The 14,214-nt window shown below is 44.3% G+C and overlaps 4 protein-coding genes across 5 annotated transcripts; 2 read left to right on the top strand and 2 right to left on the bottom strand.

Moving 5' to 3' along the window:
• Positions 1-8: 8 nt before the first annotated feature.
• On the top strand, positions 9-2,172 carry LOC120950676 (tax1-binding protein 3 homolog). Its single transcript, XM_040368914.2, has 3 exons — positions 9-251; positions 618-746; positions 819-2,172. The coding sequence occupies exons 1-3, from the start codon at positions 198-200 to the stop codon at positions 1,005-1,007; spliced, it is 372 nt and encodes a 123-aa protein (XP_040224848.1). The 5' UTR covers positions 9-197; the 3' UTR covers positions 1,008-2,172.
• A 50-nt stretch (positions 2,173-2,222) lies between these two features.
• LOC120950672 (F-box only protein 33) lies at positions 2,223-12,232 on the bottom strand. The gene is made up of 8 exons (XM_040368908.2): positions 10,900-12,232; positions 10,584-10,739; positions 10,400-10,507; positions 10,213-10,324; positions 9,731-10,123; positions 9,574-9,651; positions 9,270-9,503; positions 2,223-9,187 (listed from the first exon to the last, which is right to left on the bottom strand). Exons 1-8 carry the CDS (start codon positions 11,316-11,318, stop codon positions 9,047-9,049), a joined length of 1,641 nt encoding a protein of 546 aa, XP_040224842.1. The 5' UTR covers positions 11,319-12,232; the 3' UTR covers positions 2,223-9,046.
• An 83-nt stretch (positions 12,233-12,315) lies between these two features.
• Positions 12,316-13,256, top strand: LOC120950675 (NADH dehydrogenase [ubiquinone] 1 alpha subcomplex subunit 5). Its single transcript, XM_040368913.2, has 4 exons — positions 12,316-12,405; positions 12,481-12,523; positions 12,661-12,822; positions 12,904-13,256. The coding sequence occupies exons 2-4, from the start codon at positions 12,503-12,505 to the stop codon at positions 13,090-13,092; spliced, it is 372 nt and encodes a 123-aa protein (XP_040224847.1). The 5' UTR covers positions 12,316-12,405; positions 12,481-12,502; the 3' UTR covers positions 13,093-13,256.
• Positions 13,242-14,183, bottom strand: LOC120950677 (uncharacterized). 2 transcript variants are annotated; one of them, XM_040368916.2, is made up of 3 exons: positions 13,770-14,183; positions 13,512-13,689; positions 13,242-13,430 (listed from the first exon to the last, which is right to left on the bottom strand). In XM_040368916.2, the coding sequence occupies exons 1-3, from the start codon at positions 13,875-13,877 to the stop codon at positions 13,387-13,389; spliced, it is 330 nt and encodes a 109-aa protein (XP_040224850.2). In that variant the 5' UTR covers positions 13,878-14,183; the 3' UTR covers positions 13,242-13,386. The 2 variants fall into 2 exon arrangements, with proteins under 2 accessions (XP_040224850.2, XP_040224849.2); XM_040368915.2 differs by having other exon boundaries at positions 13,242-13,689.
• Positions 14,184-14,214: the final 31 nt, after the last annotated feature.

Genomic DNA, 14,214 nt, shown 5'->3' with positions numbered 1-14,214 from the left:
CGCAACAAAAAAAAAAATCAAACACCTAGGCGTATCGAAAGCAAAGAGCAAAAGGAACCGAGTTTCGCTGTTTGGCTTGTGGAGCTGTTTGCCCGCCTTGATTTGGAGCACCAATTCCCCATCGAAGTCCCAGCTGAGCGCGTGTGCGTGTGTGTGTTGTGCGACGTTCCATCAACTACCTCAGGCAGCTTGGCAGAATGGCAAAGAAAGCGTTCCAGCACCAGGCAGGCACGGCCATGGAGTGTTTAAGCGTAAGTGACCCTTTCCGGATGACTAATCTGTGTAGATGATGGGCACTAACGGCTTACGGCTTCGTACCCTCGGGGCAAACGCACATGCGACAGCGATAACCTAAAGCCACCTGATGATGGATGGGAAGGGGGGTGTCCCATTGGGGTAGGGCGCTGTTCCGATTGACCTTCTCCAAGGTTCGATCGGGACAGTGTCAATTGCAGTGTAAACAATGCTCGTTCCAACGCCTTCCAAATGGCCGTGAAATCGTATTTGTGTGTGAACCCTACACGTTTTTCGTTCCGCAAACTTCGAACATTAGCACAGTTCTGCTAACAAATATCAATATTTTTGTTTTAATCCCTCTATCTCTCTCCCTGTTTCAGATTCCCATAACGTTACACAAAGAGAAGGACATTGACGAGGAGGGACGGGAGGTGCTAAAGTGTGGGTTTAAAATCGGTGGAGGAATTGATCAAGATTTCCGCAAAAGCCCTCAGGGTTACACGGATTATGTGAGTATGGAGTTAAAGCAAAGCACCGCGGCAAATCGGTGTTAATAATTCCTGTCCTACGGTAATCCCTAGGGTATCTACGTAACGGAAGTACACGAAGGTAGTCCAGCGGCGAAATCGGGACTCCGGATGCATGACAAAATTTTGCAGTGCAACGGGTACGATTTCACCATGGTTACGCACAAGAAGGCGGTTAGCTACATACGGAAAAACCCTGTCCTAAACCTGCTGGTCGCAAGGAAGGGCGTTACCTCGACCTAAGCCTACCGCGTCCATCAAGCAAAACGCAAACGAACGCGTCCACAAAAGCACAAACTTCTCTCTCTACACATACACACACACCGTGCGTTATCTGCATGCGAATGGCGGATAAGAAACGAAAACAAAGAGCGAGAAATACTCCCTGCTGCCCCCTGGCGGAAACAGGCGAAACCCACAGGAAACATTCCATCAGTAAGTAGTAACCCTTCATAGAGAAACTCAGCAGTCTGGGGACATCAAACCATGCCCCTTTGGTTCTCGCATTATACTACAAAGCATTCCATGGCAACAACAGTCTTTGCTAAGAGGAGAAGAGTTGTATCGTTATCAAGTTGTTTCATAGCAGTAGCTCATCTTTGGTCTAACTACGACATCCTCTCGACACACAGTCTTACTCTACTTAGCGTACTGCTACTACTACTACCACTGAACGTAACGTAACATTTTCCGACGGCACACGGCGGCAGCTCGATTTTACACGCATTTTTGCAAAACAACAGTGGTACGGAACAAAAAGGGAAATCGTTTTTTATTGCATATTTCTATTGATTATTTGTAAGCAAAGTGTTTCTAGGTATAATGATAGTATGAACGTGTTAGAGAGTGTTAAACGCCGCTTTCCCGAAGCAGGCGCCCACACTTTCCAGGGCTCAAACTGCCGCGCATTGGTACTCGTTGCTTATTAGGAGATTTTCCTCTTTTTGTGAGATTTTAGTGCATTTTTAGAGGTCAAAAGAGAATGAGCATTTGTTATGGTTAAATAAAAGGAAAAGAAAAAAAACAGATTCAAAACACAACAATAGGGAACACACTACAGCGTGACGAGCTCTGCATGACAACAACGCGGAGTTGGAAAAGTGTGCTGTGTGAAAGAAGCGTGAAATTGAAGGGAAAATTTGATAGAACGTCGTTAAATATGTTTAGGGTTGGAGGGTGGTTGAGTGAAAATAAAGTTGTTCTTTTCCTTCATCCAACGGCAACATCCAACATAACAAGGGCAGACAGACAGCCAGACAGATAGACAGAGAGAGATACACGTACACTGTAGCGACCTTCGTACGGGATGTGTTCTCGTAGTTTTAAATATGCCGGGTCATCACTTTCATATTTTAGCTATTAAAAATGTATGCCAAAGTAAGATTAAACCTATGTAAAAGTGCACAAACCGTTCCCACGGTGTTATTAATATGCGTGAAAGAAAGTACACCGTTCGAGTTGTTTTGAGTACACATATTTCCTCTATGTTATATGCTTTATTAATCCATTAATTTATTTCCTCAAAGCCAAATTCCTCGTCCAGACAGGCGGACAAGAGAGACAGAAGAGAAGGTTCATTTATGTAGATTACCGTACAGCTGTGTACACACAGTTGCACAACAGTGACCGGGGTTTTTTGCATTACATTTGCTGTTCAATCGATAGAGATTAATAGCATCACGCGCACTGCCGCGTTTGACGACTGAATAATAGAGTTCACACAGCGAATTCATGTAGTACGCGTACTATGTCATTACAAGAAAGGGCAAACATACATACAACATACATACTTACACAAGCACCACATATGCACACACACTTTTACTGTGCACGGCGGGGTTAATTGTAGGGAAAATTTGCTAATTTGCGTTTGCATTTTGGTAGACAAAGTTAATGTCCTGTCAGCTTAGCAAAGCATTTAAGAAAAAGAAAAGAAAACTTCAACACTTAAAACACACTCAAAATATTCCTTTTCACTATTCCATTGTAGGATTTTCGTTTTTCAAGGGGTTTTGGTTGAAACATCCAAAAAAGCAAGGAAAATATTGCTTCACTCAGTGTACCAGGAGGACACGCGTGTCATTAAAAAGGAAGAAGCACACTTTATAGCTGTTTTCTCCGGTACAAGCGACGTGCTATTTTAAATGTCCACATCAAGGATCGCAACAGTGTTTTGTAGATTATGTGTGAAGATTGTGTGTTGTTAAAATAATCCTCGCATTATTCCAGCGTTTGCCCTCTGTAAAACGATTCAAAAGAACGGTACGTCGTGAATCGAGTTGTGATACACACCATATCACACGGACTTCACTTCACAAAATAGCACATTTATCTTCTCTCCTTCTCTTTGCTATCTGTTTCTCTTCCTCATAGAACAGTAGGCGGTTGTTCGTAGCTTATCGCTCGTTTAAGTTACTCTTCTTCGAAGCTTCGATTTTTCGTCGCTTTTGCTGTTGTTACCGACTTTACTTGCTCACAATGTATACAATGCGCTTGCTCTTCATTCTTTTATAACACAACATCTACAACATAAAACAAACACGTCAAAACCAAAAACAAATTTCAAACCATTATTATTTAAATTAAATTTGCTTCCAATTACTTCCGATCCGCGACCGACCGAGAAGGTGGTGGGCGAGTGGGTCGATTGATATATTAATTTAAACAGTACGTTTTATCACTTCTCTGCAGTACTTTCGTTTTTTGTTTGTTTTTTTTCTTTTTATGGTGCGGTTACGTTTTATATTGAGCGCTTAGTTTGTGTTGTTAACCACCATTTTTTTTTTTAATCTGGCCGCTGCCACGGTTTTTTGCTTGCCACTGTCGGTTGGGCGGCGTTGGCTTGGCTTTAAGTCACCATTAAGCATTCGATTTTTTCTGTTTTTTGACCATTTTGATGTTATACGTTAACGTTACGTTTGTTTGTTTGTTTGTTTGTTGTTTTCTTCGCTTCATTACTCGTAACTCCCTTTTTTAGTATCACAGATGGTGTTGATTTCAATCTTGCTTTGTTTTTGTAAGTTTGTTTGTTTTTCACTTGTTTCGTTTGTTTTCTCGTCCTTCCCCGCGTTACGATGAATTTTATTTTGCGCGCTTGGTTTACAACTTTTTTGCTATCTTCGCTTTAAGATTTTTGGTTTCCCTATGTTTTCACATTCTCCTACGCCGCGTTGCATCACTTTTTGCTTTTATCTACGATCTGTTTTTGCAATTCTTTTGCTTTTTTTTATTTTCGTTCGCATTTATTGAGCTTCCCACCTAGGAGTTTTAGTACACCCACAAGTAGTACGATAAGGGATTTTCGTGCGCTAATTAATACTTTGGCTGTTGGTTTATCGCAGAAAATGTATTACATTTTGCTATATGTATCTCTTTCTGTATCTCTTTTTCTCCTTTACCTGGATCTATCTCAGATACTTTTCAAAATATTCTACGCATGTTTATAGACTTTTCTGCCCTTTCGATTGGTTTTCGCACGATCACAAAACGATCCACTGAAATTGCTCCTTTCATTTGCTCTCTGCTTTTCAAGTACAGTTATTCTTGCTTGCTCTCCTTGCTGGAATGTACGGTTTCTCTGGCACAGTTCTGCGTCACACGCGACACGCGACATCTTTCTTTCAGCTCAACGGAAATTGGCTGTAACTTTCCAATTCTATGTGTGTGTTTAAGCATGCCATCTCTTATCGCACTTTTCCCCGTTCGAGTGGAAAACGTGTTATATCGTGCAGTGTTTTCTTTGGCAGCATTTTTCACTCGTGTGGAGCTTTCTTGTCGTTAGTTAGGTTGATTTCGTTGCTTTCTTCTACACACTCGTTCCGAAAGATTTATCGAGTGTTTTGTTCTGTTTGTTCTGTTTGTTTTCTAATTTCCTTAATTCACACTATCAAGATCTCACAATGCATATATTTTGTTGTGTTTGTTTGCTTCCTGTTTTGCTTCCTGCTTTGTGCACACACTATCTTTAATACACCCTTGGAATAAAATGAAAAAATCTTCTCGTCTTTTTTATCGTCTCCGCTTTAAAATGGGTAGAACTCTTCACCTAGCAATGGTTTGAAGTATGGTAAGCATCGTATTTCGATCCATCCATTGGTTTGTGGTTGTATTTTGTATGCCTTCTATCAAGTTACACACTCTACCACACTACCACTTTTCCACCTTCCGCCTCAAGTGTTCGATGTTAGTCTGTTTGCTGGAACACCTTTTGCCTTTTGTTTTGAATTGTTTCGAGTTGTTTTCGTTTGCTAATCTCACTTGTTACTTGTATGTTTTTCTTCTTCTTTTTCTTTTTCTTTTTCTTCTTCTTCTTCTTCTTCTTCTTGTGGTGCTTAAGGCTTACGCACATTCATTGCGTCGAGTTGTTTTATTTTATGTTGTATTACCTCATTTCACTATATTTATTGTAGTAATTGTTTGGTGTCTTCATTACTATTGTTTTTTTATTTGCTCCTCCTTTTACTGTAGTAGTTCTTTGTTTTCTTCTCGTACGGAACGATTTTTAATAAATATATCTCATCTTTTGAAATTTATCTCTAATGTTGTGTTGTGGGAATAATAGGGCAAAAGAAATAATTCCATTATTGTGTGTTGAATAAAAACCCCGTTGGGCCCATATTTCGTACCAAATCAATGACGCAGCAGTGTTATCAGTTTTACAATGCCACACACAGCACACATACATAGACAACAAACATGTTTCAAAATATATACGCTTACGCTTAATAGAAAATAATCTGTATCTGTCCGTTCTTTTTGCAAATGTTTGCATTTTTTTGCTATTTTCTTTTCTCTGTTTAAACCAAAACCTTTCTACTAAATTGTGTTTCTATGAAATTCACCCCCGCTGCTCCCTCCTGCCTGATCGTAAGAACTAATCCAACCATTATTATGCCTAGAGTTCGGCTGTTATGCTTGCCTACTTTTTGGTCGTTCGCCAGGAGCATTTATTATCCGTCTCGTTTGAGGTGTTGTGGTTATTTCGTGTTTTTTTACGAGAAAGCTTTCCGCCGCCTTTTTTGGGATGGCGCTGGCTGACTTTGCAGTCGAGTTGTCTGTCTGGTTTCTTCAACAGCAATTGCTTGTAATTTTTGTGTTTGTTTTGCTGCAATCTTTATGCGTCCTTTGTTTTCCACTCTCCTTTCCTTGGTCATATTGTGTTAGCTGTTATCTGGCATAAAACCTTCTTTTCTCGTGCTATATATTTATTTATCTTCATTTCTCGTCTTTTTTGTTGTTGTTTGTTGTTGCTTTCTCTCTCTCTCTATTTCTCGATTATTACTCTCAACCCTTTCCCCCATGTTCGATAGTATCACAGATGTAGGTTTCTTTTTTGTTTATGTAAAAGGAATTTGTTGTCGTTTTTTTTCTTTACTTCAGTTTCATTACATGTGGTTGCACTGTTGGGCTTCCTCTCTCGCTCGCTCTGATTGAGAGTAGTGTTTTGCTTTTGTCTTTGTTTGGTTTGTCTTTTAAAACAAAACCGGGTTTAAACTATTTGTTGTAAAAGTAAGTTTCGTGTCGTAGAGGTTATTTGTTTGATGTTGCGCCGTTTCGCATCCGGCCTCCCTAAAGTGTGTGTACTATCTTCAGTTGTTCTGAGCCTGAGCGGAATAACTGTGTGTTCCGACTTCCTCTTCTTGAGCAGCGCTGGTGTTTTCCAACACTTTGGGCGTTTGTTACCGTTATACACATCTGTGCTCTTCTAGTTTACTATACTGTAATTTCACTATGCTTGTCCTTTTTTTTACTTTTAGGCACACTTTGTTGTAACCGACATTGTTTTGTTCCCTTCTTCTGTTTTAAAATGTTTCTCTTCTGTTCTGTTTTTGTTTTGTTGGATTTTTCATCAGTTCTTTAATCGTTTGTTTAGCTAGTTTTATTATATTTTTCCTTTCTCGTCGTTCTTCTAGCTTGTTCCAATCTGTATCTGCTTTCCATCTTTTAGATATTATGCGCATCTTGTTAGCTGGTCGAGCAACTGTTTGCATATTGTTTACGCAAATCGTTAATATACGCGCACATTTTCCCATTCTTCTTCACTATAGGACGGCTTATGGTGTTTTCATATAGCTTTTGCTAGTTTTGGTTTTTGTTTCATGATTTCTTCTCTCTTCTATACAATAATTGAGATTGCCTGCAGCGTTGTAAGTGGGCCAGCCAGCTATAGCTTCGTAAATAACTCACTTCTATGATCGCAATAGACCTCCGCCATCCCAACACGTGTACTGTCTAGTTTCGCATCATGTTGAGGTGTTTCAGTTCCATAGTGTTATTTGTATATTTGTGTTACAATAGTGGTTCGCTTTTTCTTCAACCCGATTAGGATCTTTCTCCATTTTTGTTTCTTTGACTCCATTATTATTTTTGGGCACACAGTGTAGTTGGAGCACGTCACGATATTCCTTTTTTTCTCTTCCTTTTGTTTCTTGATTGATTGAGATGGGCGATTAGATTTTTGTACAACAGTTTGTGATGAAGTGGTTCCGCGCTGGAACGCAAGAAATTGCACAATAATTACTTAAAACCGACCGCCCAACAGACGATCTTTGCTCACGGGATCGATCGATCGAGACCAAATCAAACTATATAAACGGCGGTTTACGCGTACCCTGTGGACTGTCTCTAACTAATGCATATTTTGTTTCTTTTTGGCTATGGGGTGCAACACAAACAAATCCGTCACATCGAATTTTTTTTTTTAACAAATAACGTACACGCTACAATAAATAAAGGTTCGTTTTGCGATGATGAAAACAAAATCTGCCTTCCGCTATTTTACCGCTACGAGGCGGTGTGTGACAAGACGAAACAATACACGCAAAATCCCGTTTTTCGTTGCTGACCAAAGGAACCAAAAGAATCCGTCCGGCCTTGGGGTCTGCTCTAAGAGTAACACAAAAGTGGTAATTATCATCACAGATTGGTTGCGGGTTTGTGTTCTTGTTTTGCGTTTGCGTGTTGCCTGTGGTTTGGTTTGGCTATTTAGCGCCCTTTCTTCCTTTCCGATGGCAAGTTTTGCAGCCGAAATGTGTTTTTTTTTGCGGCTATACCCTACCCAAGAGTGTCAGGCTTAACAAACTCTTTACACACACACACATCACGGAACACCACACGTTGGTTTTGCTGCTTTCCGTGCTCGGTGGACTGCCCTAGTTGAGACGCTCTGTTTCTGTTCACACAGATTCGTCATCATTCTCACGTCATGTTACTGGAGAGATCTTCATTGCTTTGATACGATCGGTCCTATGGCCTCCTCTCCTGGAGGATGCGTGCACGCAGGATACGCGTTGATCGTTATTGGATGCTTTTCCACCTTGCTTAGTAGGCTTCGTTTTGCCAATCATTGTGGACGTCATTGCTCGTACTGTGGGGTACTTCCCTTAGTTCTAGCTGATTTTCTAAAATATATTACTTTGTATAAATAAATCCTCACTATTTCCTTTCTATGTGGGGTGTCTGTGTGTGTGTATGATCAATGGCCGCTTCCACGTAAATCGTTCGCATTTTGTGGGGAAAAAATATAACCATGCGTTGAACGAAACGGGAGAAAACAGCATTTTTGTAAAAAAAATAATAAATGATGTAAAGTTTTCTAAACCGATGATATCCTTGCTGCTCGATATAACACACTACACCCGTTTTGTATCAGCGGATTTTTCTGCTGCTGCTGCTGCTGGTGCTGTTGCTGTTAATAGTAGGCTTGCTTTTTACGCTATGCACAGCGACAGTGTGAATACTACTCGATCATCAACTCTTCTCTCTCTTTTTCTCTCTCTCTCTAGGTGGTTTTTAAAGCTCTCAGTCTTCCATACTCGGTTGCGTAGCGGTTCGTGCACCTGTGTGCGCACTTCCTTCGAAATCGGCTTCGATGGTGGATTTCATTTCGTTCTTCGCCACGTTAGAGTTCGATGCAATAGCACTTCTAACATCTTCTAGCGCTGTGGGGCTTTTGTCATTGATCAGACAGGCCCCCCTGAGAGCCACAAACAAACGCACGTTATTTGACTATTGGAACTGTAACGCGTACTCCTCCTCCTCCTCGTTCCTGGTTTCCGGTGGTGGCACATTGTTCAGTATCGTGGAGGAGAGTGTTTTCGAATCGCGCTCACTGATAGCACTGTTTGGTTTGTAAAGCGGCGCTTTCCTTCTCACGCGGTCGCGCACTCCAGCGAAAAAAAAAACTCCCCCGAAATATAATATAGAATGTAAACCATCCCTGCTGTTCACTCGAACTCGCGTAGGGGGCACGCTTTTGGGGACGCTGGGCGCGCGCGCGCCCGCTACTCCATAATGTCCTTGCGAATATACTTTAAGATGTACTGATCACGTACCTCATCCGACACGGGATAGAACCGGAGAGCGGGTGGAAGTGTTTTCGCATCCAGTGGGCACCATTTTCGGCCAAGTTGTGCACTAATTTCCTGCAAATGAGGGACAACAGCAAAGCAATAAATATCAAGGGAACTCTCGCTCTCCCGGTCTCTCGCTCTCTCGCTCGCATACCTCGATAAATGGTGACACCATGACGGATGGGATGGAAAGATGAATGCCGGACACTTCCAGCACCTGCAGCTCGCGGCCACGCAAACGCGCCACGCCGACGACATTGTGCGGATCGAGCACGTACCCGTGGACGATGAGCTCTTGCAGCTTTTTGCACCGCCATGCCATCATCACCAGCGGGTCCTGCTCCGTGTGCATCACCAGCTCCATGATGTTGCGATACTCCTCAATGCGCTGGCAAGGGATGGTAGGGACAATGTGTTAAAGTGATTGCATTACAATTATCAAATACTCTAATATTTACCATTGAATCAACCCAGATCAAGCTGCGTAGGGTCTCGTTGTGAAAGCGTGAAAGGTATTCCAAAGCTTCGCAATTAATCTAAAAAGTGAAAAGAAATTTAAAATAACAACACATCCGGCCCTGTTCAAAATTATTGTCACCTTCCACCCGTCCATACCTTCTCACAGAACAACACCTTCAGATGGGTCAGCGGCATCGACGGCCGCAGGATGTGGGTGTGCAGTATTTCCACCGCCTCGTACGCGCACACCAGCGTCAGGTGCAGCTCGGTTTCGGGATTTTTGCTGCGAAAGCTAGCCCACGCCTCCTCGGACAGCCCGAAGTGGTCCTCGTCGATACCGTGCACGTGCACGATCAGCTGCCGCAGCGGCAGAAGCTGCAGCGTCTGCAGCACCTCATCGCACAGGCTGTCGTAGTCGAGCGAGAGCACACGCAGGGCGGTACATTTTTCCAGCAGCGGCGGTTCGATCAAACCCAACGGATAGTGGCCCGGATCTTGCTTCACGGTGGCAAAGGCGAGCCGCTCAAGATGTTGCGGTTTTGCGGTTAGCTGAAATGAGGAGTGATAAAAGAAAAAAAGGCACAAGAAGATAAAGACACACTGGATGAAAAGAAGGACGGCGGCTTCACACCACTCACGGTCAGAAAGTCCGATGCATGGAGGGCAAGAATTTCGGAACAACCCAAATCCAGCGCCCGCAGGGGCGGATTCTTGCGGCTAAGCAGTGCTATCAGTGGTTGAACAAAGAGCCTGCAAGAATTACATTTTGCATAGTATAAGCGCCTTATAAAAAAACACATCAAACAATGAGCGAGACACACTTACTTGAGGATGTAGTTCCATTCTTCCTCGGAATAGAACCGACCCGGCGTAACTAGGGTCGCGTACTTCGGTAGGATGGAAAGGCTCAGCAGGCGAGCACTTTTGCTAAGTCTGGAAGAAAGACAAGTTGTTTTTGAAACATTTTGACATTTTTGGCATTTTTGTTTTGTTTTTTCGCTCCGCCTACTTGTATAGAATTTCCGCGGTAAGCTCCACATCGTACAGATTGCAGGAATCGAACGTAACCTTCGCCTCGCTTACGATATGAGCCAGCTTTTGCAAAAAGAAGCTATTCTTTTTGTTCTGCTCACGAGCGACATCGAACTGAATGCGTTTAAAGAATCTAAAAAAACGGGTGGAAAGTAACAAAAAAACATTTTAATCATTTGTGCAATGTTGCGAGGGAAAGAAAAATGCGACAAAATTGATATGTGTGTAGGAGAAAGTGAACGACTTGCAATTCATCTCCCCTCCCGGTTCTCCTTCCCCAGTAGGCAACTTACCTTGGTTGAAAAATCACAGACCGCCAGTGCCAGCATACCGTCGACGCGTTCAACCGATCCGGATGGTCCAGGTGCTGGAAAACGTTCGTTATCGCAAGGGCAGGCAGCTGGCCCCAGTTTGGGCTGCTACACATCACGCTGGGACCGCCCGGAGCAGCAACAACACCAGCACGCTGCAAATGCCCTTGATCGGGACGCGATACGGTCACAGCTTTCACCTCACCACCACCGCACGGTTCCACCAATGCCGCTGGGCTGCAGCAACCCTTCTCGGATCGATGATGACGTTCGTCCTTTGTTGCAGTTGTTGCTGTGGTTGTTGTCGTCGTCGTTATAGGTGAACGTTGCTGCTGTTTCGCTTCCGGTGGCGTAGTGGTAGGATCTGCCCGTCGTTCCCTTCGGCCCCGCCACAACCCCATCAAACGCTTCCACCAGCAGTGCACGTAGTAGTACGACGCAATTTTCGCGATGCACCACCACTACCACCACTAGCAGCAGCAGCAGCAGCAGTATGCACTGGTGTACGAGAACTGTTTCCTTCAGGAAGGGTTGTTGTCCCTTCGGAGCGACAGAATTTGCTGTATCGCGAAACAGGCTGGCTGGGTAACACTTTCTACAATTTCATCACAGTAACCGATCGTTGGCAGCATTTGAAGCAATAGAGCGACCGTGTATTTGTGTGTGTGTACCACTCCGTTACCACACTGCACGGGTGAAAAAAAGGCAGAGAGTGTGTGTTGTTTTGTTGGTGTGTGGGGGGGTGGTTTTTCACTTTTTCGCACACCACCCCACCCTGTCGATTTCCGTTGTGGGTTTTATTTACGTGTTTCGACGAATGCGACGGGCTGGTTGTATTTGATATCGTTCGCTTTCTTCAACCACACACACCCCCGATTTCACCCTCTGCTATTTGATTCGCTGCTTCCGTGCAATGAATGTGCAGGAAGCGAATTGAACGCGCAGCAAATTGTTACGAACCCCTTGGGTGGATATACAGCACACACACACAAACACCAGTGTTTGTTGTTTTTTCTCTTCTTCGTTTCCCTTCTTTGCACCTTTCGACCTTCTTCACCTACCCTACCCAGAAGCGCTAATCTTTGTTGTTGTTTTTCTTCCCCGTTTTCTTTGTGCCACACCACTTCTTCGTTGCTGTTGCTACTGCACTCGAGTCGGAAAGGCGAATGAAGCGATTTGCGTAATTTTGGTTGAAATAAAGCTTTTACCGAACTGCTTAGCTGTGATGTATAAAATTACGAGAGAGACACACAAACACAACCCACCGCCCCACTGCAAAACGCGAGACTGTGATTATTTATCTTTTTTTTTTGCACAAAAAAACATCACGTCATTTTACTACCTTTTTTTTTTCTTCCACCACAAACGTCAAACAACAAAGGTCGTGCGACGTGTAGTCGCCGCTTCAGCTGCGTAGAGCTGTCAACAGCTGACGTTTGTCGCGTGAGGAAAAAGAAAATATTATTTTCCCAGTCTCGAGCACTCTCGGTACGATTGCTGCGGGGTTTTTATTCACAAAATTCGCCTCCACACTGTTATTAACGTTTGTTTTTCCACTTTTAGCCACTTACGCAAAGCTTCCGCAATGGCCGGCGTTATCAAGAAGGTAGGTAAAGTGTGCATAAAAAAGCCTTGGGCAGTAGAAATAGGTATGCCCCCCACGAAAGAGGCTGCACTGATTATGTCACAAATAAACCGGCACGGAATGGAAAGGACCTCACACCTATTCCTTCTCCCCTGCAGGCTACCGGATTGACCGGATTGCACGTGGCCAAGAATCCGCACCACACGCTGACGGCGCTGTACAACAAGATCCTGCGTGCCGTCTCGAAGATGCCCCAGGATGCGGCCTACCGACGCTACACCGAGCAGATCGTATCCGAGCGTGCCAAGGTGGTCGCCACGGTAAGCAACCCGAGCGATGTGGACCGACGAACCGCTGTTTTGTTACAATTCTCATTTATTTTTGTGCCGTTGTCCACTCAGACTCCGAATGTGCGTGAAATCGAGCAAAAGATCAACTGTGGCCAGGTGGAGGAGCTGATCGTGCAGGCAGAAAACGAGCTGACGCTCGCGCGCAAGATGCTCGGCTGGAAACCCTGGGAACCGTTGGCCAAGCAGGCACCGGCCAGCCAGTGGGCCTGGCCACCGGCGAACCTGCCCGAGCTGAAGTAAATCTCGCCCCCGGGAGAGTTCATTCGTCCCTTTTCCACCACACCAATATTCTTCTCACAGAGACACACACTTGTAGGCAATGCAAAATCGGTTGTTTAGGGTCGTATATGGCGTGTAAATAAAAAAAAACAACAACAGGCAACAACACGTGCGGCCATAAGGAACACGGTGTTATCGTGTGTGAGAGTTTAATACTCTTAGTAGCTACTAGGTACAACATCATGATGACCGGTTTGTTTTCCGTTCCCCGGATGACTTCTGGTGACCTAGCGTCATAGCCGAAAGAGGGTAAACCTAGCGAGTAAAAACTACCTTCAGCTTCAGCCGGTAATCTCGTCCTGCAACCCGAAAGTGGCGAAAGGACGACACGTGTCAGTAACCGTGCGAGAAAGTCAACATTCCGCTAATGCGCGCTTTACCATCGCCCGAAAGGCCGCCGAAATGCTGCGTGTAGCTAGCCGAACCGTCCAGCTTGGTGTTGCCGCTCTGGCTTTTCCACAGGCTGGCGATCGCTTCCGCGTTCACGTCCGTCCCGTACCCATCCTCGTGCGTGGCGCCAAAGTTGAGCGAAAACTGTCGCTTGTATCGCTGCAGTCTCTGAGGGGAGGGGAGCAAAATCGGTCTCGGGGTTAGTGAAGAGAACCCTTCATAGTACAGCAAAAGGGTCACCGCCTTACCGCTATCAGCTGACTGTCACCTTCGCGCAGGGGTTTTGCGTGAGTGGCGGAGTGCGCCAGCATCAACACCAAACCGTACAGCAGTAGTAAACTAAAATTGAGCTTCATGTTTTACAAGAAGTAGGTTTTTTTTGGGGGGCGATCTAAATGCAACTGTCAGGGCAATTACTACTGGAACACAACCACAACCGCCGTTCGATCGTTCACGATTGACGCGACTGCGTGTGGGAATGTTTGTTGTACATTCTTTTACTGATAACGACGATCCTCATCATCGATCGGGGGAACAAGTTCGTCATACACACACGTACACACAGCATCGTGCTTTTGTTGCAAACAGCTCAAAACGGGAGTTCTGTTTGCGAAAGAAGTGCAAACGTATCAATCATTTAAAAACCATCGGACAGTGTCGATCGCTGGGAACTCGATCGTTGATCGACTCAAG

This window comes from Anopheles coluzzii, chromosome 2, assembly GCF_943734685.1.
Source record: "Anopheles coluzzii chromosome 2, AcolN3, whole genome shotgun sequence".
NCBI lineage: Eukaryota > Metazoa > Arthropoda > Insecta > Diptera > Culicidae > Anopheles > Anopheles coluzzii.
The sequence above is the reverse complement of the archived record's forward strand: the minus strand, read 5'-3'. Positions and strand labels throughout refer to the sequence as shown.